Genomic DNA, 26,930 nt, shown 5'->3' with positions numbered 1-26,930 from the left:
CTGTATTTTTTAACTTAAGAAGTTGAATTTGTGTAGCTTTTATTAGCTCCATATGAGATTTAATGGAGATTTGTGTAGCTTTTAAGAATATTTGTGTGGATTTGTGTAGCTTTTAAGAAGCTGAATTTGTGTAGCTTTTAAGAAGATTTGTGTAGATTTGTGTAGCTTTTAAGAAGATGTTGCAGCTGTATACAAGATTTAACTACCATATAATTATTTGTGATACTGCCTTCAATATAAATAAATATAAATATATCCATATAAGTTAATAAAAGGCACAATATATACTGCCTTCAATATAAATAAATAAATATATATATATATATATCCATATAAGTTAATAAAAGACACAATATATACTGCCTTCAACATAAATAAATATATATATATATCCATATAAGTTAATAAATTCTAGTGATAGGTTCTCAACATTAAAATAATAAAAAGGAAGTCATAAATATAACCACATTTTAATGAGCACTACAATACACCATAAGGATGTTGGCTATTCAAGAAATCCATATTATGCTCGACCATGCATATTCCATAAGTGCTCGATAAGGTCGGCTTGGAGTTGAGAATGAGTGCCTCTATCTCTAATACGATGATTTTGGGCAATGAACTCTATGAATTCAGGTATATTATCGCGTGAAATTGACTCGGATGGAGTATTATCATTGGCTTCATAATTGAATTGGTCAGCCCCGAGATATAGATGACGTTCATCTTCAACAATCATCTTGTGCAAGATAATGCATGCGTACATAATATCTTTTAGAACTTCAGGTTGGAAATACCTTGCAGGTCCACGCACAATTGCAAATCTAGATTGGAGTACTCCGAACGCACGTTCCACATCTTTCCTTGCAGACTCCTGGCAAGCAGCAAAATATTTTTTCTTTTTTCCATGTGGAGCAAGAATTGTTTTTATAATGTGGCGAACTCGTGGCGAACTCGGTCTGGTCGCCTCATCACGGTTTTGCACCCCTTTCCCTCAGATCCATTTCTCCCGTAAATCCTTCCTCCTCCATCAGATCCCTTCCTCCCTGTTTCCCCCTCAAGATCTCACTCGACTCCTCTTGTCTCTCATCTCATCTCACTTCCCAGTTCCCTCCCATCTCCCACTCCCGGTCTCCCCAATCTCGACTCCTCCCGGTCTCCAATCTCAGACTCACTTCCCTCCCTTCCTGTCTAAGTATCCTCGAGCCCGCTCTTACTCTCTCACTTCTGTAACCCTCTGTCCCTTACTTCTCTCTCACTTCCCTTTGGTAGCCCTCTCTCTCTAACCCCGATCTGTTACTTGAAGACATATACAACAAGTAATGCACCCAGATTATGCCTTCATCCTGTTATGTTTTCTTTGAGGTTTGTGCCTTCATCCAGATTTGTGTCCCCTACATCACAGTAAATTTCTATATTTGACATTTACTCACTCTATTATGTTTAACATTTGAGATTTAATCACTCTGCGTTTAGATTTGAATATTTGGATGTTTGGATTTAACCATAGATCTTTTAACCAAATATGAATATTTGAATATTGGGATGTTTGGATTTAACCATAAATCTTTTAACCAGATTTGAATATTTGGATGTTTGGATTTAATCATAGATCTTTTATCGTGTGCGTTGGTTGAATGTTTGGATTGTTTTGGTTGTGCCCATCAACTGTTTGAAGGATTGTTTTGGTTATGCCCAGTTAATGTTTAAGTTTCATACATTGTGTAATCAATGGTTGTGCCAATCACGGTCTATGGTTTGGTTTGGAAACCTTAGGAGCATTATTACAAAAAGACTTGGAGTTGAAACCAAAGATAATGGGAATGATTGGTTTTGGTGCCTAAACACATATTTCATCTGAAAATGCTTGTGTATATAACTGACAATGTATACTGAGAATGTGTGCTATTAAGAAAAAGTATATTGAAAATGCTGGTTTCTTAACGTGTCCTGTTAAGAAAGAGTTTACTGAGAATGTATACTGAAAATACTTGTTTCTTAATGTGTCTTGTTAAGAAAAAGTATACTGAGAATGCATGTGTAAATTGGGTTAAGAAGAAAAATGAAATTGTGATGGATGAGCACAATTAAAAAGTTAAACAAGTTTCTTTAACTCAGTTTTAGACCCAGTCATTGCCATAGCGCCACTTTATATAAGCTGGATCCATTATTAAAACAGTTATATATATATATATGTGTGTGTGTGTGTGTGTGTGTGTGTGTGTGTGTGTATCATTAAATTGAAAGTTGTCTTTTCTGTGATGCTTCATATTGTATTAAATATTTTCATTGTCTCATTTATATCACTTAAGGCATCGAGTCAATCATCATCATGTGCAGTTGATGCATTTCAAATGGAATCATCATCTTGGCCCTTTTGCTGTTGAAAATCTTCCTCACAAACTTTATCACTGAGAATTTATAGTTGCATAACTGTCAACAATTTGGAACTGCCCAAATAGGAAAAAAGTGAGTAATTTTTTGTTGTTTGTAGAAGAGATTGACCGAAGTTGTTTATCCCAATCTTAAAAAGAACTACTCTTTGATGTTCCATATTTTAGAGAGATTGTTCAAGCAAATCTAGATTTTGGTGGGATTGGGCATCGCGTGGGACCAAACTCAATCAAGTGGACTCCGGATACAAACAATTCTAATTTGTTAAGAACTGCCGTGAAAACAGAAGTTCCCGATTTGCAGCAATGGTGAACTTTTAATTGTAATAGTTATTGGTTGGTGAAGCCTGTAGATGTATCGTGTTACTGTTAATTGTAAATGGATAGTGGTTCAGACTATGTTTCTAATGGATATTGCTAATTTGATTATGTGGCTATGGTCGATTAATATTCTTCATTTTCTAGTAATTAGTTTATACAAAAGTTTAGCAGGACAAGAAGGTGTCCACAGCTAGTAGTTTCATCTTGTTGATTACAATTTTTTAAGCTCTTGTTGGTTATATCAGATTGAAATGGCACAACGTGGGCTGTAACTAACTCGATTACACGTGAAAAAAAAAAAAAAATGAAAATAACTCGTAAGATCACCCACCGAAATGCTGTCCAAAGCAAGGTTCCAATTGCCCAACACCAAAATCCGGAAATTGTTGAGCTGATGGAAGCAATGCTCCAAGTTTTGTTGGTTCGAGTGACTTATCACGACATACTTAACATTGTTGGTCTGGATTGAATGACATTCTCAAGGTGACGTTTTACATAGGCTTAGATGTATGAAAGTATGAATTTATTGCAAAATAACAAACAAAAAAAAAAAGGTCATCCTTTGATTACCCACCCTAAAGCCCCTTTGAATCTTAGATATATCTGAAGGCAAGGGGGTCATGACATCAAACAGGAATCTGCAAAACAGAAGCTTCGGTAGAATGTAAAATAGTATACAAAATCTTTTCCTCGTCAATCATAAAAGTTAGGCAACAATACGCATCTAATGTTCCGAAGATGGACACATGGGTCTATTAAATCACCTTATATAAAACACCCCCTCTACAATACTAGGCAACTTCCTCCATTCCCATCATCATACAAAATAGAGAGAAACAGAGCATTTTGCAAATGGAAGCCCTTATGGTAATTTATGGCACTAGAGCCATTAAACGAGGAAGTAATCCAAGTGAAGCTAACGTTCCTGTAGTTATTATTCTCAATCCATCTCCACATTCATTCATTTTTTGAGACGAGGGAAGCAAGTACAAACATCAGATTTGGGGTGCTTTCCTTCCGCATGCTCCCTGCACTTCACCTCCATAGTGGTGCACATAATTTTCTGCATGCACACCTTGCACTGTATTGAATATTTACCAAAAACAAAATTAACTAACCAACAAATTGAAAGGAATTACATAGGCAGGACGGTCTTTTTTTTTCAATAAATAAAATCTTATTGATTATAAGAATAGGCAAGACCCAATTACAGGATGCTTTTATATGAGACAAATTAGTTGCACCTTGAAATTTCATCCTCGTGATCCATGATTTGATTTAGATGCAGAAACACGAATTTTACATATAGCAAGCGAGTTTTGCTACGTACAAGCAAACTTGCGCACTACTCTGCGTATTAATATTGATTCTTTCACATTCAAAATTTAAATTAGCACTGTTTTCGATAAAATCTACTTTTTGACCAATCACATTACATTGGTGCACATATTAATACACAATTATGCTTGCAACTAGATTTTTCCATAACGAAATCAATTAAACTCAAGAACTCAAACACAACAATCAGAGACCAAACTGCAGAATATTTTTTATAAGACCAAATAAGATATAATACTTGAAAGAATATACAAAAAATGCCAATAAAACAAGAAATGACTTTATGACACTATCAGAAACTCGATTTTGCATCACCCATTATGCCTTGAAGGGGAATCCGAGTTAACTCATCATATGGTCAAGATATAAAACAAGATATAAAATGTAAAAGATTAAAATACTTAATTTAACAAAAACACACATGAATCTTACAAATCCCAAGTCCAAAAGTGTACATAATATTTGAAGAGTTTCGAAAACCATCAAATTTTCATACGAGAGACAAAAAATTTATCAAAAATGGAAGAAACTTAACTACATGAATTATTCAGGAGTAACAACAAGCGAATTAAAAATATAAAACACGTGAAATAAGTTTCATCTTCAGAAAATAAATCTGCATTAAACCACAGAACTAAATGTTTCCTAAAAGCACAAAAAATTCAAGAGATAAATTTGGCAAGTAATTTAAGAGGAGTTGCAGAAAGAAACTCGACAACAAGGTACAAAAAACATTTGCTACAAGATGTCCCACGGCATTTCAAATTCACTAATGAAAATAGATGTTGTGACCACTTCAAATGCAATGGTTCCACCGTTTCCACCATTTTAAATGTGAGAAGACCAATTGAATAAGAAACACATAAAAGGGCAGACCTGATCAGGCTGTGCAACATCAGAAAATATTACATCCACCTTGCCAACTAGCATTCGATATTTCGATGGATGCCTAGCATCTTCGATTATGGGGATAATATTAGTGCGCTTCTTTGACATGTTAACCAGGTCCCTACCACTTCTATGAGAAAACTCCACTGCATAAACCACTCTAGTAGGCCCAACAATGTCAGACACATGAGAGACAGCGGTTCTTGAAGCAGCCCCAAGGTAGAGGACCCGAGCAAAATAATGATAATGAAAGAAAAATTACGCATGAGTAAACTGAGAAAAAGAACAAAGAAAAATTATGGTTCTTAGCTGGTCTCACACAAGAATGAGAACAAAGGCATCTACCAAGAACAATTTCACAGATCTAAAAAAATATTGATTTCACAGATCTAAAAAAATATCGATTTTACCTATAAACCTAGCATAAGCTTATGAAAGACATCATCTTTGGGAGCATTGTTTTCAGAAAAGAACAAATCTTTGAAGCAAAAGCTAATGAAAATAAGTTGGCTACGGAAGTGAGGAGAGGGAGGAAAGGAAATGCAGCCTCGAGGGTGAGAGATGGGAGTGAGGGCTATGGAAGAGGAAAACTATAAAATATGTGTAAAAATAATCCAGCCATGTACAAAGAGAGAGAGAGAGAGAGAGAGAGAGAGAGAGAGAGAGAGAGAGAGAGAGAGAGAGAGAGAACTTCGGAGTCGCTGGCGACTGAACGCTAATGTGAAGGTGAGCGGAGAAGGGAGAATGTAGGCGGGGGGTGTTGGTGAAATAAAGGCTTATGAGTAGAATTACTCAATACATAATGGTGTAACCCCAATATCTCTTTACTTGGCAAAATATTTGTCGCTTACTACCACGGGCGTAAGCACATTACCAAATCACGTTTAATTTATATGTCAATTCTCTTTTATGGAGGCCTTTGATGATGAAAGAGAATTGACACATAAATTAAAGTGATATACACCATAGTTCTTGCTCAGGAAAAAAAAAAAATATATATATATATATACACAATAATTCTTACAACAGAAACTAAATTCCTTTGGAAGTTATAAGAAATTACAGCAAATCAACAAAAGCTTGCCTATGAGTATTGCTTCTAGGAAATCAAAACTGCATGGTTGAATGGAAACCTCAGGTACTAATGTCAAGTGGCAGCTGCTTCAAAACTGCTATGCTCTGATTGTTGCTTTTAATTACTTGTTTGGTCTTTGGAAGGTTCTGTCACCGCTGTAGTAGCCGGTGCTACCAATGGAATATCTACAGCTGCTTTTATTACCGTCTCAAAAAATATATTATATAAAATGGTGAAAAGTACAAGACCAATAGCTGAATATGCTAGATAAGAATCTGAAAATTCTTCTTGATCGGTCATTTGCTCTTTAGTAAATTTCACATCTGAAGCTGCAACAAGTCAAAGGTAAAGTAAGTATGTATGTTCCCATAACCTTCTAAACATGAATATCTAATTCCAATCCTAGACCCTATGGAATTGAAAATCAAGCATTTCTTAGTCCAATTTACTAAACCAGAAAGAAAACCTATATAGAATACCTACATTTAGCAGTTAAAATTGAGTTTATATCTTAGCAGACAAGCACATGCTTTCCTTGGTAGTTGAAATGATTTTTTGTGGGCTTTTAGCAAGTACTCACCCTGCTTAGATTCATTAAGTTAATTCAATAGAGTCATTCTCCAAATTAAAAGTGGTCCATAAAGATGTCTTGTAATGGAAAAGCTATTTAATTCCCCATTTGGTTCCCATTTTCAAGCAGGTTTAAGGTAGAAGGCTTGGAGGCTGGCTGCAGTGTGTTAATATCATAAAGCCCCTAAATGAAACTATGATGATTCGGCCTACATGCATTATAAACAAAGTAAAATCTGAACCGGTCACTCCTAAAATTGTGTTCCACCCAATGCAGATATAAATGATCAGTTTGCGATACAAAAGTAACAATATGGGATACACTTAGTAATCTTAAAATCTGGACTAGAGGATTGGCAGCATTTTTTTATTGACAGCAAATTCAGAAAGTTTAATTCCTCTGTCTACATGTATTAGCACGCTGAGGTGTTTAAGGTAACTTGCCCAGAATGGACGGCTCTGTGGAAAAGCTAAAATTTTGTCTGGCTTAATTATCTTGATTGAAACAGACTTGGCTGATTTTTGAAGAAGTCTAGAATGCAGGATAGTATAATTAAAAGATCTGGAATTTCCAGGCAGGCAAATTCAGGCCAGTAACCAATGAATTGAACAAGTCAGAAACATGGCAGCTGATATTTGAGACAAATTAATATGCAGCTAAATTCATGAAATCAAGTCATTTGTCCTTATCTGTATGTTTGCGCACCCAAATTGTATTGGCAATCTCTAACTTTTAAAGAACTGATAACTATCCTTTTTTAATGGGCAAAGAACTGATAAAGATGTTAATCCGAAGGTCTTAGGGCTTAGCCTCCATAAAACAGAGAAGGGGATTTCATTTATATATCACACACATATCATCAAAGTCGAATACTTTTTGGTGGAAGAACGTAGAGATGGGGAAAATAATAACAGTGAGAAATTCAGAGGTACAGTAAGATATTATCAGCATGATATACAGGTAGCATAGAAGAATAAATTACGAGTCTTTTTTTTTTTTTTTTTTTTTTTTAATTTTTCTCGCAAACTTAAGTTGTGATTGGAAACAATAAAGGAGTGCGAGAGACTCTATACCTCTTATCTTTGGAAGGCTGATTTTTTTCTCGGAGAAGGATTGAAGCTGCTGGTCAAGCTCTTGGAGGGCTTCTCTAGCCTTATCTGGGACTACCTCAAACTGGTGTGAATCCTTCTCCACTGCACGAACGATATAGGATGAAAAAGAAGATGGCCGTGCTCTTCCTTTCTTAAACGCAAAATCATCACCATATGTTAAGGATTGAGAGATGAATGTATTAATGGGCTTGTTGGAGAGAGATACTGGTGGAGATGACAATGGTTGCCTGTTGAGAAATGAGAGAATTCGCAGAGAAAGCATTTGAAAGTTGAGGATGCAACCACAGCCACTAAACAACACTAGGAAAGATAAAGCCTGCAGAGGGATGGACATTCAGGTCCTTGTCTCTGTTTGTAGGAGTGGCGTTCGCTTTCCCAGCTTATCTATTACGAAAGTCCGGGAGACGTTAATCTGAGGGTTTTTTAATATTTTGCAACGAGAAAGTTTACACTTAAGCTAGTTCCTCTGCATACACCACACACCGTAACATGGCAAACAAGGTCTGACCGCCATGTCACGATTCCTTACTTAAGGCGGCTCGTTTACCCATCCCCCTCTCCCCAACATGAAATCGTCTCAGACCCATTGCCTCTCTTTCAAAACCATTCGCTCTCTTTTGAAACCAGACCTGTTCTCCATTCCCGTTTCCTCTCTCTATTCTCCTCCTCCATTCTCGTTTCCTCTCTTCCGAAACCAGATCTATTCTCTTCCTCCATTCCCGTTTACTCACCCATTCTCCTCCTCCATTCTTGTTTCCTCTCTTCCGAAACCAGATCCTCTCACTTCCGAATCAAGGCAGAAAACCTCATTGGTGCAAGATCTTCCACTCCACTCCACGGCGGTAAGAGAGGCCCTTTCTCACTCTAGATTTGTGTCGGATTTGTGTTCTCGTGGGTTATGTGTTGGATTTGTGTTCTTGTAGGATTTGTGTTCTCGTAGGATTTGTGTTGGATTTGTTTTCTCGTAGGATTTGTGTTCTCGTAGGTTTTTGTTAGGTTTGTTATGTATTTGTTCTTGTAGGATTTGCGTTGGATTTTTGTTGGATTTTTGCTCTCGTAGGTTTTTGTTAGGTTTGTTATGTATTTGTTCTCGTGAGTGGGACTGGGGCATCTGGAATATGAATTTTGGAATGGTTTTTATTTTTATTTTTCTAGGTTATTGATGCTACTGGAATATGAATTTTGGAATGTATTTGTTATGTATTTGTTCTCGTGGGTGGGACTGGGGGCATCTAGAATATGAATTTTGGAATGGTTTTTTTTTCTAGGTTATTGATGCTACTGGTATATGAATTTTGGAATGTATTTGTTATGTATTTGTTCTCGTGGGTGGGACTGGGGGCATCTGGAATATGAATTTTGGAATGGTTTTTTTTTTTTCTAGGTTATTGATGCTACTAGAATATGAATTTTGGAATGTATTTGTTCTCGTGGGTGGGACTGGGGGCATCTGGAATATGAATTTTGGAATGGTTTTTTTTCTAGGTTATTAATGCTACTGGAATATGAATTTTGGAATGTATTTGTTATGTATTTGTTCTTGTGGGTGGGACTGGGGGCACCTTCAATACTTTGTTACATTGGCCAAGAGGCTCTTTGTGAATTAATAAGGTTCTATAAAAGATCCTACTGTGATATTGAACCTTTGAAAACTAAGAGAGAAGCCTCAAGGAAAGTTATGGTGGATTCTAAATCGGGTGTGCTTGAAAATATTGTTTATAGTTGCTCTTGGATATTACCCGACTTTGATTAGTAATGTTGGAAGTTTGTTTTTACTTTATTGATGCTCGGACATTGATATGGTTAGATGGTTTATGAGGTTATTGAATTAACTGTTGAAAGTTGGATTTTGGTGTTCAAAAATGCGGTATTGCTGTTGAAAATGTTCCATGAGTGCTAGCTAGTACTAGGCCGTTCATTCATATATAGAAACCCAAGTGCTTATATATCATGTGAAACATCATGCAGAATTAATATTAATCTTGATAATTACTAACTACTTTTACATGTTCAATTGATTATGCATGATTCAAAACTAGTATCTATATATATATATATATATATATATATATATATATTATTCCATTTTAATCAACATCATGAGTGTAGGTAGTTGTGCTGCAATATCAAACTACATAAATTAATGTGCATGCATATGGAATAGTGAGTTGGGGAGGCCGGGATCGAAGATTCATGCATCTCTTACATATTACATATTTTGGACACAAGATTCATATACACATCATGATACCTCTATATATCTAATGTATACCTCTAGCATAGATCAAAATTATCTTAAAGCTAGCTTATATATAATTACATTTTTTTACTTTAATTCGAAAATACTGTTGTAGTAATAGTTTAAAGTAGATAAAAAATATTAAATTTTTAATGCTTAATCATAAATCATGACTTATGATCATATATATATAGTTGTTATATCATTTTCCTTAACAAAAACTCGATCCAGCTTGGACTAAGCATGCATGCATGCAGTTAATGATATTTCATATATATAGCTATGTATGACTATTAATTAATTTTGAACAATATTTATGGTAATTTCTATTGATTAATTATTGAGTGGAGCTGAAAATGTTGTCTATAGTTGCTCGATTTTACCCTTGCATCATGCATGCCTTGGTTTATAAAAAGTCACCTCATTTACACAGCTTGTTGGAATATCACATTATGGTCACTGGATTCTAACATAGATGAACTGCTTTAACATTTTTCTGACTGTTTGAGTTAGATAAGCGATGGCTTCGAGCGCATCATCATGTGTAGTTGATGATTTTTTGGAATCACCAACATGTTGGCGTGGCTTGAAAGCTCCATTAAAGACCTCCCGAACTAACAAAAACCCTGGAAGAAAATTTTACGCATGCCCGAAGTACAACACGGTAAAACATTGACATTTTGAGTAAGTTTTGTATTACACTCCAACCAGTCATACTTTACTTAAATCTATCAAATATACCTTTTGTATTGCAGGGAGAAGCAAAGTGCCAATTTTTCATATGGGCATATATACTTCAACTAGTAGAGGATAAAATTCGCTCAAGAGATAATGCAGTGAGAATAAGGGAGAACGATGTATTGTTGCGCGAGTATGAAGTTAAAAAAAAAAAAAAAAAAGATAAACTAGGTGAAAAAGAGAATGTTCTTTACAAGCAAGAGGAGAAAATTGGGAAGCAAATCGTAGAGAATAAATGTGCACGCATCTTTTTGTGTGTATTGGGTGTTATCAATTGTAATAATTTCTGGTTGGCTTGGACCATAAATGTATTTGGTAGAAGTTAGTTGTAAATGGATAGTTGGGATTTAACATGATGCTTTATATTTTGAACATGACCCAATGTATTTTGACTGTATTTGGTTGTAAACTTTTGATATGTCAAATGGATGGTTCCTGGATGTTGCTTGATATTCACCTCATTTAGAACTTTATTACAATTCTCCTGCATCAAATAACCATATAAGTCCCAACCTAATATGACAAATTAATTAACCAACAAATCGCTTGAAATTAGAACCTGATATGACAAATTATAAAGAAATATATGACAAATCAATTCAAACAAATACTACTAGCATCAATATAGAAATTTCGCCAAATTTCTTACAAAGTAGAAATATCCAAAATAAAAAGTGGACATCTGAATTGTACATAATTCAAGTCAAATTATATCAATACCCCCAACCCCAAAATTCACGCTCAAATTACATCAATACCCCCAACATATAAAATTTAAGTCAAATTACATCAATACCCCCAACGTACAAAATTCAAGGAAAATTACATCAATACCCCCAACGTACAAATTCAAGTCAAATTACATCAATACCCCCAACCCCAAAATTCAAGGAAAATTACACTAATACCCCCAACGTACAAAATTCAAGGAAAATTACATCAATACCCCCAACCCCCAAATTCAAGAAAAATTACATCAATATCCCCAATGTACAAAATTCAAGTCAAATTACATCAATACCCCCAACCCCCAAATTACGGCCCAAAATTACATCAAATTACTTCACAAGTCTCAAAATATTGAGAGTTACATAAATACTTGCTAGTAGCTACAACATCAGTTCTCCTCATTTTTCGATGGCGTTGGGTTGGTAAACGTACTGCACTATGTTAGAACAACAAAATCATCCTTACTTCCACTGTGTACCTAAAAAAATTGGTGGTTATGAGATATACAAACCCATTACAAAGGAATTAAAAATCAGTGAGAAGCTAAAAAATTCTAAATCATCCTTGTGTAAATGTATTACCTGATTAGTTGTTGGAGCTTCTGAGACCTCTGAATCATGTGATGCTTCATCAAATATTTTCCTACAAGTCTAAATAAATTTTAAATTTTTTTATTTAAAATTTATTAGAAACAAATATACATGTACACAAACGCATTATCTAATTACCAATTAACCAAAATCGCTTACCGGTTTCTTCTTTCGCTTTGTTGCAGCCTTCTCCAAAGGTGGAACCTTCCTTTTTGTTGGCGGCCTCCCTTTCCCTCAAACAATGTGCGAGCTTAAGATTTTCTTACTGTTGCCCAGATGACTAACACAAGAGGGGGGGTGAATTGAATTGTATTAAAAAAATAACAATTATAAATCAAATATATAATATAAAATATAAACAAAATATGAAATAACAATAAATATAAAGAGTAAGGGTAAGAGAGAAGCAAACTCAGTATGTTAACGAGGTTCGGCCCCACTGCCTACGTCCTCGCCTCAAGCTACCCCTTGAGGATTCCCAAATTCACTATTCAACCTCCTTCAGGTGGAGATAGAAACCTATTACACCTTTGAACAACACCGCTACAAAGGATCCGTGTAGAACACCCTCTACACTTGCAATCACCTTACACGTGGTGATTCAACTATTCCCCGTGTAGAATACTTTCTACACACACAAGGGTTATACACACCCTTTTTCTGATACAAAAGCTGATAGTGGGTAGGTTATCAGAAAACACTCCTCAACAAGTGAAATAAGAACAATACAGCGCAAGCTATATCTCTCAAAATGAACAAGGATTAAGGCTCAATGTTTAGAGAAGAGAGAATGAAAGCTTTGAATGAATGTTGTATGCTCTTGGTGTTGTGAATGTGAAGCTCTCAAATGATCTATTTATAGGCATATGAGACTTCATATTCAAATTTAAAAAGATTCACATGTCAAAGACAACATCATTCACTTTTTCAAAAAATTCAAATAAAAGGTTCTTCTTTTTCAATTGTCAAAGACAACATCATTCACTTTTTCAAAAAAATCAAACCTAATCTTTTACTTTTGGCATATGACAAAATGAGCATACTTTCATTTTCAAAAAATTCAAACCTAATCTTTTACTTTTTGTATAAGTCTAAAAAAGTATCAATCACTTTTGAAAAAATTCAAATAAAACATGCACATGTGAAAGATGACAATCAATCATCTTTAATATTTTCAAAGTTCAACCCTTTAATCAAGGCATGCACATGCAAAAGATGACAATCAATTATCTTTAATATTTTCAAAGTTCAACCCTTTAATCAAGGCATGCACATGCAAAAGATGACAATCAATCATCTTTCAAAATTTTCAAATTTAATTTTCAAAAATATTCATGCACATGTGGAAAATGTATTTTAATGCTTTATGATAAAATATTAATTTTGAGCATTAATCCTAATTTCGAATTTTGAAGAGATTTACAACATTACTCTATAATTTTAATGTGAACTTGTTCCCTTCTTGCTCATGCTTGTTTCCTTGATGTGCTTGACTCCATTGTGTAGACAACTTGAGCTTGAGACTTCTTTATTCTTTGAATTCATTTGTTATCATCAAAATCCATGTGTAAATATATAATTACACAAAACTTGAAATCTTGGGTTCAACAATCTCCCCCTTTTTGATGATGACAAATACTTGATAGAACCTGAAACCTGAATTAATACTTAAGCTCCCCCTGAAAATGTGCGTTAGTTTTTCAAGCAAAAGTATAAATATAATTCCAAATATATATAATAAGTTTAGCAATTCAAACAATGTTAATGTTCTAATCTAAAACTTCTCCCCCTTTTGGCATCATTAAAAAGGATCGGCAGCAAATAAATGGACTAAAGAAAACGATGCGTTTAATAGTCACTGTAGATAGTTGAAAAATGGAGCCGTCCATGACCCGACAAGTGCTGCAAAGCCTCGAGGCCTAACTCTATGAATTTAATACGGCTGAAGATTTAAACAATCGCCTGATGTTGTTGACAAACGGGATTGAAGGCTCCGAGTTTCTATAAAAAAATGATCATTTTCATCTATCGGATGCCAAAAAAATAATCGCTTCTTGACCTGAGTTCTGTTTTTCCACAACGATAGAATGGCTGAGCAATTCTCTTCCACTAATGTTCCAGACTTGAATCAGGAACCCTTGACGCATCAATCATCAATCTTCTCTCCTGAGGCCGTCAATACCATGATAGGAGCAGTGAACCGTTTTTCTAGTAAGGCTGATTCTGAGATTATTGCAGAATCAAGAATGCTCAGTAATCAATATGCCGCCTCTGTTACGATCATGTCTCGAAGGTTAATGGCGAGGGTGAGTGAGATTGATCATCTTAACATGCAAATATCTGAGTTACGACAGAAGCTTGCTAATAAGGATAGTGAGAATAAAAGGCTAAAGCAAGAAAACCAAGAGTTGAAAAAATTTGCAGATTGGTATGCTCATGATCTGCAACCACGAATAGAGGAGCTGGAACGAGAAAGGGTTCAGATACAAGGTCAACATCGGCAGATAACAGCAGAGGTTCATCGTTTACTAGAAAAATAGGGACAATCTACTGTTAATTTCGCTGGCTTAGTAAGAAAACTTTTGACAATGTGTGTCCAGCATATCTTGTATTTCTTTTGACTAAATAAGATTTGAAGAGAAAATAGTTTGTCTTATTCTTTATGCTATCTCTATAAAATCAGTCCTGAAATTCATCTAATCCGCATCAAGTTTTCATCTCATCTCTATAACTCATCTGCATTCCTTCAGCATTCTCGTTTTAAGCCTTCTATTCTTTTCTCAATGGCTCATTCTTCTAACATTTCTCTAGATCCATCCATGAGGCATTCTGCATCTCAACCTCCTGTTCTTTCTGCAGCTACCATTGGTGCCATGTTGCAGCAAGAAAATAATAATCTGACTAATAAGTCAGATTCTGATGCTATTTATGACTTGGTGAGTCTTGGGACTCGCTACTCTTCCTCTATTGTGGCTTTTTCTCAGCGGCTACAAGCCAAAAATCACGAAGTTGAAAAACTCAAAGAACAAATTGTTGTACTTCAACAAATTGTTCAAGAGTCTCACACAAGGGAAGGAATCATTCGGCAGAAGAATAAACAGTTGAAATCTTTATTAGATTCTTCATTCCGCTTGCCGGTTCCCATGAATAAGAATGACATGATATTGTATGAAGAGAATGAGCGTCTCAAACATGAGGCTAAGAATCTCAAGTTTATGTAAAAGTATTTAAAAAATCTATCTCTATTTTTATTGACTCTGGTCTATCTTTTAAGAGATATTCATAACATGCATCATACCTATTTCTCTTCTGATCATACATAATCTATCTTCTGGTAAAGGTTTTGTGAAAATATCTGCTAACTGATCGTGTGTGTTTGTGAACTCTAATATTATATCGCCTTTTTGCACATGATCTCGAAGAAAATGATACCTTATTTCAATATGCTTAGTTCTAGAATGTTGTATTGGATTCTTTGAAAGATTTATAGCACTTGTATTATCACATTTGATTGGAATGTGATTATACTTGAGTTTAAAATCTTCAAGTTGTTGCTTCATGTAGAGAACTTGAGCACAACAACTACCCGCAGCAACATATTCTGCCTCAGCAGTAGATAGTGCAACAGAATTTTGTTTTTTACTAAACCAGGAAACTAATGCATGACCTAAGAAATGGCATGCTCCACTAGTGCTTTTTCGATCTATTTTACAGCCAGCATAATCTGCATCTGTGTAGCTGATTAGATCGAAAGATGTGTGCTTAAGGTACCATAACCCTAGGTTAATTGTACCACTAAGATATCTAAGAATGCGCTTAACTGCAATTAAATGTGATTCTTTTGGAGATGATTGAAAACGTGCACATAAGCACACACTAAACATAATATCTGGTCTACTGGCTGTTAAATATAATAAGCTACCAATCATACCTCGATATATCTTCGAGTCAACTGGCTTACCGGATTCATCTTTATCAAGTTTAGTTGATGGGCTCATTGGTGTTCCAATTTCCTTAGCATTTTCCATCCCAAACTTCTTCAGTAATTCTTTAATATATTTTGATTGATTGATGAATGTCCCACTTTTTGCTTGCTTAATTTGCAATCCGAGAAAGAATGTAAGTTCACCCATCATGCTCATCTCAAATTCTTCCTGCATAGTCTTAGCAAAAACTTGACACATATTTTCATTAGTAGCACCGAATATTATATCATCAACATAAATCTGAATCAAAAGAATATCATCATTTTCATATTTAATGAAAAGAGTTGTATCGATTTTTCCTCTTGAAAAACCTTTTTCAATCAAGAAACCACTGAGTCTCTCGTACCAAGCTCTAGGAGCTTGTTTAAGTTCATATAGTGCTTTTGTGAGTTTGAAAACATGATTTGTGGAAATATGATTTTCAAAACCTGGAGGTTGCTCAACATATACCTCTTCATTTATAAAACCATTTAAGAAAGCACTTTTAACATCCATTTGAAAAAGTTTGAAATCTTTATAACAAGCATATGCAAGTAGCATTCGAATAGCTTCTAATCTTGCGACAGGTGCATATGTCTCATCATAATCGATTCCTTCTTCTTGATTAAAACCTTGGGCTACAAGTCGAGCCTTATTTCTAGTAATGACTCCAGACTCATCTTTCTTGTTTCTAAAAACCCATTTTGTTCCAATAATAGTATAATTTTTGGGTCTAGGAACAAGTGTCCAAACATCATTTCTTTCAAATTGATTCAACTCTTCTTGCATAGCTAGAATCCAAGATTCATCAAGAAGTGCGTCATCAATATTTTTGGGTTCAATTTGAGATAGAAAAGCAGTATTATTACAAATATTTCTAAGAGATGATCGAGTACTTACACCTTGTGAAGGTTCTCCCAAAATTTGTTCCACTGGATGATCTTTCACAAATTTCCACTGTTTGGTTGCATCTTGTATTAAGTTTTGATGATCTTTCCTGATGGCTCCATGTTGAACTTCCTCTATTGCTTTCTCTTTGTTGAGATTGAGACTTTCTATGTTATTTATACCTTCTGTTTCTTCATCAATAGATTTCTTGGAGAGTGGAGAATTAGATTCATCAAATACTACATGCATAAATTCTTGTACAGTTAAAGTCTTTTTGTTGAATACTCTATAAGCTTTACTATTAGTAGAATACCCGAGAAAAATACCTTCATCAGATTTTGCATCAAACTTGCCTAAATTATCTCTGTCATTCAAAATAAAACATTTGCATCCAAATACATGAAAGTAACCAATGTTGGGCTTTTTCTCATTCCAAAGCTCATAGGGGGTTTTATCTAATTTAGACCTTAACATAACTCTATTTATAACATAACATGCAGTACTTACCACTTCGGCCCAAAAATAATTAGGCAAGTTGTTCTCATTGAGCATTGTTCTTGCCATCTCTTGAAGAGATCTATTTTTCCTCTCTACTACCCCATTTTGTTGAGGAGTTCGAGGAGCAGAAAAATTATGAATAAAACCGTTTTCATCACAAAATGTTTCAATATTTTTATTAACAAACTCTTTTCCCCTATCACTTCGGATACTTGAAATAGTATAGCCCTTTTCATTTTGAATTCTCTTGCATAACTTGGTAAAGGCATTATGTGCCTCATCTTTATGAGCAAGAAAGATGACCCAAGTATATCTAGAGAAATCATCAACAATAACAAATGCATAATATTTTCCTCCTAGACTTGCAACTCTATTTGGTCCAAAAAGATCCATGTGTATCAGTTGCAATGGTCTAGTAGTGGAAATATGTTTCTTAGTTTTAAAAGAAGTTTTTGTTTGTTTACCAAACTGACATGCATCACAAATTTTGTCTTTAAGAAAATATGTTTTTGGTAAACCTCTCACAAGATCATTTTTTGAAAGTTTGGAAATAAGTTCCATGTTGGCATGACCTAATCTTCTATGCCATAACCAACTAGTTTCATTTTGAGCTGACAAGCAAATAGCATCTTGTGAGGTAATTTCTTCAAAATCAATTGTATAAACATTATTGTTTCTAAAAGCAATAAAACAAATATTACAATCATGATCATTCAAAATAATGCATTTATCCATTTTAAAAGTAACTGTAAATCCTTTATCACATAATTGACTTATGCTCAAAAGATTATGTTTTAAACCTTCAACAAGTAGAACATCTTCAATTATGAGAGAAGATTCATTACCAATTTTACCTATTCCCACGATCTTCCCTTTCGAGTTGTCTCCAAATGTCACGTGTCCTTCTTCTTTAGATCTAAGATCAAAGAACTTAGTCTTGTCTCCCGTCATGTGTCTTGAACATCCACTATCTAAAAACCACTTATTTTTGCTTGTGGATGACTTCATGCATACCTATAAAAACAATTAAAATGATTTTTCTTGGTACCCAAGTTCTTTGGGTCCTTTATTTATTAGTATTAGAAGAAACAAGATTTTTAGGTACCCATATGGCCCTAATAGTCATTGTATGATTTCTTCTAATAGGACAAGTATGATAATTATGACCATTTCTGTTACAAAAATTACAAATAGCATGTGACATATATGAAAAACTTGAATGATTATAATAATATCCTTTTTTGAAAAAATTATTTTTATGAAAAGAATTTTGAATATTAGTCTTTGAGGTAGAATGATTATCAAAGAAATTTTTATAAGGTTTGTATTTTTGTTTTGGCATATATCCCAAACCTGCCTTGTCAAAAACACATCTTTGACTACCAAGAAGTTTTTCAAAATTTCTTTTTCCATTCGTAAAGTTTTCAACAATATTTTCTAAATCGGTTTTCTTTTTATTCAATTCAAGATTTTCATCTTTCAAAATGATACTTTCTTTTCTTAAAATTTCAATTTCGTTTGTTAAAGAAGAATTTTTCTTTTTCAAAGCAGTATACTTGATACCCAATTTTTCAAATTCCTCATAAATCTCTTCTAAAACATTTTGCAATTCTTCATATGAAGGATTTTCAATATTATCAAGATTTGTTACCTCAATGTCATCTTTAGCCATAAGACAAAGATTTGCTGATTCTTCATTGCTTGCTTCACTATCTGAGCTACTTGAATCATCATCCCATGTAGCTTTCATTGCTTTCTTGCCCTTGTTTCGATCTTTCTTTAGCAGAGGACAATCTGGCTTGATATGACCAGGTTTATTGCATTTATAACAAATTAAAGTGTCGTTTTTACCTGAATCTTTCTTGGAAAACTTTTTGAAAGATTTCCTCGGAGGAGTTCTATTTTTCTTCAAGAACCTCTGAATTCTTCTTGTTATCATCGCAACTTCTTCATCTTTATCGTCATTTTCCTCATCTTCATCACTTTCACTTTCATGAGGAACAGCTTTAAGTGCTAAGCTCTTCTTTGGCTTTCCTTCTTCTTCTCCTCTTTTCAATGTGTACTCATGGGTGATAAGTGACCCGATGAGTTCATTGACTTCGAGCTTCTTGAGGTCTCTAGCTTCAAGAATCGCTGTAACTTTTGATTCCCAACGTTTTGGTAAAGAGTTGAGAATTTTCCTTACTATCTCCACCTTGGAATAAACTTTGCCAAGAGCTGTCAAGCTGTTTATGATGTTAGTAAAACGAGTGTGCATACTAGAAATAGATTCATCATCATTCATCTTAAACATTTCATATTCATGAGTAAGAATATAAATTTTTGATTCCTTGACTTGCGAAGTTCCTTCATAAGTTACTTCCAAGTTATCCCAAATTTCCTTTGCCGTAGCGCAATTCATTATTCTATTAAACTCATTTCCATTAAGAGCATTATATAATAAATTCATAGCAGTTAAATTTAAAGTATAAAGTCTATCGTCTTCACGATCAAACTCTTCTTCTTCCTTTTTGACCTTTACTCCACCAACCACTTTTGTTGGAATATAAGGTCCATTTACAATACATTTCCATATTTCTCTACCTTGAGCTTGAAGAAATATTCTCATTCTAACTTTCCAGAATGAGTAATTATCTCCACAAAAGAGTGGAGGCCGACTACTAGATTGACCTTCACCAAATGAAGCTGCAATGTTAGCCATAAGATCTTAACTCAAAAGATAGTTAATCTTATAATAGAGCTCTTAGCTCTGATACCAATTGTTGCCCAGATGACTAACACAAGAGGGGGGGTGAATTGAGTTGTATTAAAAAAATAACAATTATAAATCAAATATATAATATAAAATATAAACAAAATATGAAATAACAATAAATATAAAGAGTAAGGGTAAGAGAGAAGCAAACTCAGTATGTTAACGAGGTTCGGCCCCACTGCCTACGTCCTCGCCTCAAGCTACCCCTTGAGGATTCTCAAATTCACTATTCAACCTCCTTCAGGTGGAGATAGAAACCTATTACACCTTTGAACAACACCGCTACAAAGGATCCGTGTAGAACACCCTCTACACTTGCAATCACCTTACACGTGGTGATTCAACTATTCCCCGTGTAGAATACTTTCTACACACACAAGGGTTATACACACCCTTTTTCTGATACAAAAGCTGATAGTGGGTAGGTTATCAGAAAACACTCCTCAACGAGTGAAATAAGAACAATACAGCGCAAGCTATATCTCTCAAAATGAACAAGGATTAAGGCTCAATGTTTAGAGAAGAGAGAATGAAAGCTTTGAATGAATGTTGTATGCTCTTGGTGTTGTGAATGTGAAGCTCTCAAATGATCTATTTATAGGCATATGAGACTTCATATTCAAATTTAAAAAGATTCACATGTCAAAGACAACATCATTCACTTTTTCAAAAAATTCAAATAAAAGGTTCTTCTTTTTCAATTGTCAAAGACAACATCATTCACTTTTTCAAAAAAATCAAACCTAATCTTTTACTTTTGGCATATGACAAAATGAGCATACTTTCATTTTCAAAAAATTCAAACCTAATCTTTTACTTTTTGTATAAGTCTAAAAAAGTATCAATCACTTTTGAAAAAATTCAAATAAAACATGCACATGTGAAAGATGACAATCAATCATCTTTAATATTTTCAAAGTTCAACCCTTTAATCAAGGCATGCACATGCAAAAGATGACAATCAATCATCTTTAATATTTTCAAAGTTCAACCCTTTAATCAAGGCATGCACATGCAAAAGATGACAATCAATCATCTTTCAAAATTTTCAAATTTAATTTTCAAAAATATTCATGCACATGTGGAAAATGTATTTTAATGCTTTATGATAAAATATTAATTTTGAGCATTAATCCTAATTTCGAATTTTGAAGAGATTTACAACATTACTCTATAATTTTAATGTGAACTTGTTCCCTTCTTGCTCATGCTTGTTTCCTTGATGTGCTTGACTCCATTGTGTAGACAACTTGAGCTTGAGACTTCTTTATTCTTTGAATTCATTTGTTATCATCAAAATCCATGTGTAAATATATAATTACACAAAACTTGAAATCTTGGGTTCAACACTTACCCTTGTTGAGGACTGTAGTCTCTTTTACCTTGCTTTAACCGGACTCAAGTGTTAATCCTTTAAATTTAATCTCAAACTCATCCAAGTGGGACATGAATGCATGAACACGGTCATCACTTGTGCATACACGAGTTGCTAATTTTAGACATCGTTTAACCACGAACTCATACCTCCGTGAGTCCGCATTCTGCTGCAAATCGTCATAGCTACTTTTTACCACCGTATATCTCCTCTTTAAGTCCTTCCTCCAGCGATCCAAGATGTACTTATCCGGCAATGCATAAATCTTATTCATCTGGCATACGTTCAATACATGCCTACAGAGAATTCCCCTCATCTCAAATAATGCACATGTACATTTAACATCAACTTCCTCCTCGTTAAAGTAAACTGTGTACTTCATGCTCTTGACATGGTCATCATCAGCGGTAATTTCATCCAACACATCATAAGTAGAAATGCAACCCTCCTTACTTATAAGTATGCAGTTACATAAAATCATTCCCCACACCTCTCGTTGGACCTCCTTGAATTTTGCGTTTGTATACACAGCTTGAAATTGCTTCTCAATGCAGAATGCGGATGAATATGGGATGGTTTGGTTTGTGGAGTTGAAATCAGTTGTCGTCTCGACCTTCACCTTCTTCCTGAGCGCATTGTCAAATTGATCGACAAATTCTTTCAACGTCGTACCAGCATGCACAAACCCATCGAAGAAAGCATTCATGCTTTCAGACCTCTATGTTGTGCTCATGCCAACCCAAAATACTCTCTTAAGGTACACCGGTACCCAAAATGCCCTCTCATTGTACAACCCTTGCAGCCATAGATTATCACCAAGATCATACTTCTAAATAAGTTGCCCCCACTTATGCTTAAACTCTTCGCATGTCTGTGAATCATATAGGGTACTCTGGATAGAGGTCTTCAACCCTGCGTTAAAGGCAGCGTGAGATCCCAATTTCTCTGGTAGTTTTCGCATTATATGCCATAGACAATATCTATAGCGAGTGTCTGGGAATACCAATGCAATAGCAGCCTTCATTGCTCAATCTTGATCTGTTATAATCGCTTTTGGAGCCCGACCATCCATGCACTCCAACCATGCTCGAAACAACCACACAAAAGTACTCGTATCCTCGCTTGAAATCAACCCAGCCCCTAACAATATAGACTGCCCATGATAATTTACACCAACAAAAGGAGCAAACGGCATACCATACCTATTTGTTAGGTATGTCGTATCGAAGGTGATAACATCTCCGAAATACTCATACGCTGCTCTACTACGTGCGTCAGCCCAGAACACATTTCTCAGTCTCAACTCCTCATCCACATCAATCAGATAGACAAAACCATTATTCTGCAACCTCATCCTCTTGAAGTACTCAGTAAGTGCTTTGCCACCCCCTTTACCCAATCTTAATTGTCTGGCTTTGTCAATAAAATTTTGACAGTCTTTTTCTTGGAAATCAAGATTCTCTAACCCACCAGCATCAACAACAGGAGCCCCAAAATTCTTATTCATTCGAATGCCTGCTCTGTCGTTCAAGTCAAGCATCCTCTGACTGTATTCTTCTAAATACTTGTGCAACCTAAAAAATCTAGACTTTTGTGGGCTGATCGTACTATGATTATGAGCATTCTCTACAGTGGTCACCACCCAAGTACCATTCACCAAGTGAGCATTGATTTTTGCCTTACAATCTGTTTTAATAGTTGGTCGCGGCCTTGACATATTACTATCCCTCGGTTGGTACTTTCCACCATGCGCACACCCAATTGGCAAATACTTTACCCTTCCATCTGCCTCTCTATTCGTCCTTTGTGTTATCACACCAAAACCTTTTTACTTCGCATATCGCTTATAATAGGCCATTAGCTCATTATCAATGGCAAACTCCATACTAGGTTTTGGCTCCTCCTCAACTCGGTCTTTATCAGAGTTTTCTTCATTTATCTCCTCGGCCTCTGTCTCTACATCTAATGAAGTATCTGAAAAAGAAAATGCCCAAATAAATTGTTGACTTACAATCTTGGTCAAATTTATATTACCCTCCAAGTAATACGGTATACGGTATTTCTATGAAAATACAAAGCAACCTCAAAAAATAATGTACCTCCAACATTACTTGCAGTCTCTGCATTACTTGAATCCTTTCCGGTGCTTCTCAATTCCTCTCCGGTACTCGATGGAGGGCATGAAGTTGATGGGGGCTTTAATCAAGTATGATGTTAGGACAAGTAACGATGCACGTAAGGCAAAAGAAAAGATGGTAGATAGGAATCTACCTCGCTCGTTTGTTGGACATGGCCCGAATCCTTCGTATTACTTGACAGAGGGTAAAACGTTGTTGGGATAGGTAGTATTGGTAGCGGCTGTAATTAGGCATGATTTAGAATGGGTAAAAACGTAAAAAAAAAGGGGGGAGGACTTAAATACTGCACCTAACTCGTTTCTTGAACATGCCCCAACTCCTCTGCATTACTCGACGAAGGGCAGATAAACGTTGTTGGAATAGGTGGCATAGGTGGGGGCTGTAATCACAAACTCATTAGAGAACGGGTAACACCAAAAAAAAAAAAAATCAAATTAATCATATTTGTACCTGGCTAGTTCATTGAACATGTCTCAACTCCTTCGCCCGGTACTCGACGATAGAGAGATGAAATTAGTTAGAAAAGGTGGCATTGGTGGGGGCTGCAAACATGCACAATTTAGTATATGGCACATGAATGCATGTAAGGAAAGAAAAGGAATTTTAGGAAAATTCCTACTTGGATCGCTTGTTGAAGACGGCCAGACTCCTCTGCGTTAGTCGATGGAGGATAGATGAACGTAGTTGGAAAAGGTAGCATTGGTGGGGGCTGCAATCAGGAACAGTATTATAAATATGTAACAATGCACGTAAGGAAAAAAATATCTATGGCAAGTAAAATTTCTACTTGGATCACTGCTTGAAGACTGCCCGACTCCTTCGCATTAGTTGACGAAGGATAGATGAACACTGTTGAAAAATGTGGCATTGGTGGGGCTGCAATCAGGAACAATGTTAGAATATGTAACAATGCACGTAAGGAAGAAAAATACAAGGTTAGAAAATTTCCTACTTGTCTCGACTCTTCCGCACTACTCAACGGAGGACAAATGAACATTGTTGGAAGCGGTGGCATTGGTGGCGGCTATAATCTGACACAATGTTAAAATGGGTAATAGACAACTTAAGGAAAAATTATTTGAAAGTTTAGAAAGCTATGTACGTACCTGGCTAGTTTGTTAAACACAACCTGACTCCTCGGCATTACTCGACGGAGGGTAGATGAACGTTGTTGGAAATGGTGGCATTGGTTGGGACTGCAATCAGGAAAAATATTATAATACGTAACAATTAACACATCGGGAAAAAATTGAAAGTTTAGAAACCAACGTACTTGGCTACCCTATGCGTATGTATATGAATTCATATATACATTTGGATGCATCATAAATGGCGGGCAATAGGCATTTCTTGGACCATAATATCCCTACAATTCAAAAAAAAAAAAAGATAAATTACAGTAACTAGTTGAAATCGAGACACCTTCTTTTGTTGAATGACCAACGTATTATACCTGAATTGGTGGAATTGGTGTAGAAGGCCTGGCTTTGTTTTTATCTTCTTCTGTGTCCATCACGTTATTGAGAATGAGACGTACAATCCCTTGGGTGAATTAATTGAGAAACAATCGTCTCTTGTCTCTCAAGTTTTAAACATCAAATTTTGCAAATATTTTATCAAACAATGATCTAGCCATCAACATTTAAAAAAAAAAGGGATTCTTTTCTATATTTGAAGTCTAGCTTTAACTATAAAAATTTCTAAATTGTTCTTCATACGGATCCATAATGAAAAGGACATGTGCTCCCCTTTTAATACAATTAAATCTTTGGATAAAGTGAACAAGAAAAAAAAATAAGACTAATAGATCTAAAAAGGAGAGCAAAGTCTCATCTGTTGAAGCATTGAACTAAATTAACTTCCAACAATACAGGATCCAAATGGTTCTCCACGGGAGGACAAACAAATTACCCAATCTTTACATAACCCCATGCTAATTTTAACATATTAAACCAAGGCAGTAGCTGAGTTTCCTATGCTACCAACAAAACCATCAACAAACAATATTAGTGAACCACAAATATTGCAAGATTCTCAAGTCAGTTTTTTGTTAAATTTATTTCTCAAATTACCCAATCTTTACATAACCCCATGCTAATTTTAACAAATTAAACCAAGGCAGCAGCTGAGTTTCCTATGCTACGAACAAAACTATCAACAAACAATATTAATGAACCACAAATATTGCAAGATTCTCAAGTCAGTTTTTTGTTAAATTTATTTCTAAAAATGACAATAACTTGAAAAGTAAAATTTTTTCCATGGAATAAAAACATAGTTGTAGAACCCAAACTATCAACTATCACCACATCCATAAATCCATACCATAGTTGTAGAAACCAAAATGGGTTACCTTGCAAATGCCTTTAAAATCTTAAATTAATGAAAACAGAAAATTTTAATTATTTATTTTATATTTTAACTATTATCATCTCAAATGCCATTCTTAGGAAAAAATAAAAAATATTGCACTCTGTCTATATCGGTACCAGTTCTCAACTAATAATAGGAAGAAAGCCAAAATGGGTTACCTTGCAGATATCTGCTTTTAAACAAACATTGGGGAGACAACAGATTTCAACATGAAGAAATGCTTTCAGTAGGTACCTTCTCCGGGAGCCCTTCTTCGCACAGTACCTATTTGCAGAACATTGAATCGTGGGGGTTAACTTGGAGGGATGGAGGTGTGAACTGAAAATGTATTTGAAAGGAGATTCTGAGATGCGCTGCAAACGGGATAGGGGAAAGGCGGAAAGGGGGAAAGGAAACTGTATCTGAAAAGAGGAAAAAAAATAATTTACTATACACGAAAAAAAAATTTAAAAGCCACATGGGCGGTGTGTGATGTGGGCAGAAGGTCGGGGCTTAAGTGTAGACTTTCTCTTATCTATTTATGCTAAGTACTATAACCTAGTACATTGAAAATCCCTAATACGCGCATACCATACCATGCCCCAACCTATTGTTGGCAAGGCACGTCAAGTCTGACACGCTTGCCACATCAGAACTGAACAAATAAATAATTATAAAATGTAGTTGAAAGATTTTCACTTTGCTCATATATAATCATAAGATTAATAGCAGAGTATTTGATTGAGAAAAAAGTTTAAGAGAAAAAGCTTATCAATGATATTCAACACAGTCGTTTGCAATTTTTTTTTAGTAGTTGAGGGGGATTTATATATTATCGTCAGAAAGATTAACCTTTACAACGCGAAATATAAGATCTCTAGCTTATATTTCAAATAACTAAGTAAAAACAAAGACTAAAGAAGTAGAGATAAAAGAAAGGAGCAATGAAAAGAGCACGGCTTGCT

General features: G+C 35.0%; 4 protein-coding genes, 2 long non-coding RNA genes and 1 other non-coding gene across 7 annotated transcripts; 1 reads left to right on the top strand and 6 right to left on the bottom strand.

The window, feature by feature from the left end:
• Nucleotides 1–529: 529 nt before the first annotated feature.
• Nucleotides 530–2,822, top strand: LOC122292445. Its single transcript, XR_006236929.1, has 2 exons — nt 530–1,365; nt 2,341–2,822. It is a non-coding gene; the product is annotated as an uncharacterized LOC122292445 (long non-coding RNA).
• A 1,518-nt stretch (nt 2,823–4,340) lies between these two features.
• Nucleotides 4,341–4,412, bottom strand: LOC122293075. The gene has a single exon (XR_006237132.1). It is a non-coding gene; the product is annotated as a small nucleolar RNA snoR60 (small nucleolar RNA).
• Nucleotides 4,413–5,924: 1,512 nt separating this feature from the next.
• Nucleotides 5,925–8,694, bottom strand: LOC122292444. The gene is made up of 2 exons (XM_043100804.1): nt 7,660–8,694; nt 5,925–6,344 (listed from the first exon to the last, which is right to left on the bottom strand). Exons 1-2 carry the CDS (start codon nt 8,030–8,032, stop codon nt 6,133–6,135), a joined length of 585 nt encoding a protein of 194 aa, XP_042956738.1. The 5' UTR covers nt 8,033–8,694; the 3' UTR covers nt 5,925–6,132.
• A 3,028-nt stretch (nt 8,695–11,722) lies between these two features.
• Nucleotides 11,723–12,301, bottom strand: LOC122291759. Its single transcript, XR_006236756.1, has 3 exons — nt 12,154–12,301; nt 11,986–12,054; nt 11,723–11,882 (listed from the first exon to the last, which is right to left on the bottom strand). It is a non-coding gene; the product is annotated as an uncharacterized LOC122291759 (long non-coding RNA).
• Nucleotides 12,302–21,488: 9,187 nt separating this feature from the next.
• LOC122291145 (protein FAR-RED ELONGATED HYPOCOTYL 3-like) lies at nt 21,489–22,181 on the bottom strand. Its single transcript, XM_043098789.1, has one exon. The coding sequence runs from the start codon at nt 22,179–22,181 to the stop codon at nt 21,489–21,491; it is 693 nt and encodes a 230-aa protein (XP_042954723.1).
• A 231-nt stretch (nt 22,182–22,412) lies between these two features.
• LOC122290794 (protein FAR-RED IMPAIRED RESPONSE 1-like) lies at nt 22,413–23,797 on the bottom strand. Its single transcript, XM_043098454.1, has 2 exons — nt 23,575–23,797; nt 22,413–23,449 (listed from the first exon to the last, which is right to left on the bottom strand). Exon 2 carries the CDS (start codon nt 23,190–23,192, stop codon nt 22,503–22,505), a length of 690 nt encoding a protein of 229 aa, XP_042954388.1. The 5' UTR covers nt 23,193–23,449; nt 23,575–23,797; the 3' UTR covers nt 22,413–22,502.
• On the bottom strand, nt 23,304–25,126 carry LOC122291144 (pollen-specific leucine-rich repeat extensin-like protein 2). The gene is made up of 7 exons (XM_043098788.1): nt 25,067–25,126; nt 24,926–24,979; nt 24,743–24,809; nt 24,410–24,489; nt 24,233–24,322; nt 23,575–23,671; nt 23,304–23,449 (listed from the first exon to the last, which is right to left on the bottom strand). Exons 1-7 carry the CDS (start codon nt 25,124–25,126, stop codon nt 23,304–23,306), a joined length of 594 nt encoding a protein of 197 aa, XP_042954722.1.
• Nucleotides 25,127–26,930: the final 1,804 nt, after the last annotated feature.

Source organism: Carya illinoinensis, chromosome 13 (genome assembly GCF_018687715.1).
Source record: "Carya illinoinensis cultivar Pawnee chromosome 13, C.illinoinensisPawnee_v1, whole genome shotgun sequence".
Lineage (NCBI taxonomy): Eukaryota > Viridiplantae > Streptophyta > Magnoliopsida > Fagales > Juglandaceae > Carya > Carya illinoinensis.
This window is presented reverse-complemented; position numbering and strand designations above follow the sequence as displayed.

What these genes read in the sequence shown, in the direction of transcription:
- LOC122291145 (XM_043098789.1), bottom strand. Translation starts at nt 22,181, where the DNA reads ATGAATGCTTTCTTCGATGGGTTTGTGCATGCTGGTACGACGTTGAAA.
- LOC122290794 (XM_043098454.1), bottom strand. Translation starts at nt 23,192, where the DNA reads ATGTCAAGGCCGCGACCAACTATTAAAACAGATTGTAAGGCAAAAATC.
- LOC122291144 (XM_043098788.1), bottom strand. Translation starts at nt 25,126, where the DNA reads ATGGACACAGAAGAAGATAAAAACAAAGCCAGGCCTTCTACACCAATT. An exon ending in GTCTTCAACAAGCGATCCAA is followed by an intron (nt 23,672 to 24,232) that starts GTAGGAATTTTC and finishes ACTTGATTAAAG; the next exon opens with CCCCCATCAACTTCATGCCC. An exon ending in GACTGCAAGTAATGTTGGAG is followed by an intron (nt 23,450 to 23,574) that starts GTACATTATTTT and finishes TTTCTTTTTCAG; the next exon opens with ATACTTCATTAGATGTAGAG.
- LOC122292444 (XM_043100804.1), bottom strand. Translation starts at nt 8,032, where the DNA reads ATGTCCATCCCTCTGCAGGCTTTATCTTTCCTAGTGTTGTTTAGTGGC. An exon ending in CAGCCTTCCAAAGATAAGAG is followed by an intron (nt 6,345 to 7,659) that starts GTATAGAGTCTC and finishes GACTTGTTGCAG; the next exon opens with CTTCAGATGTGAAATTTACT.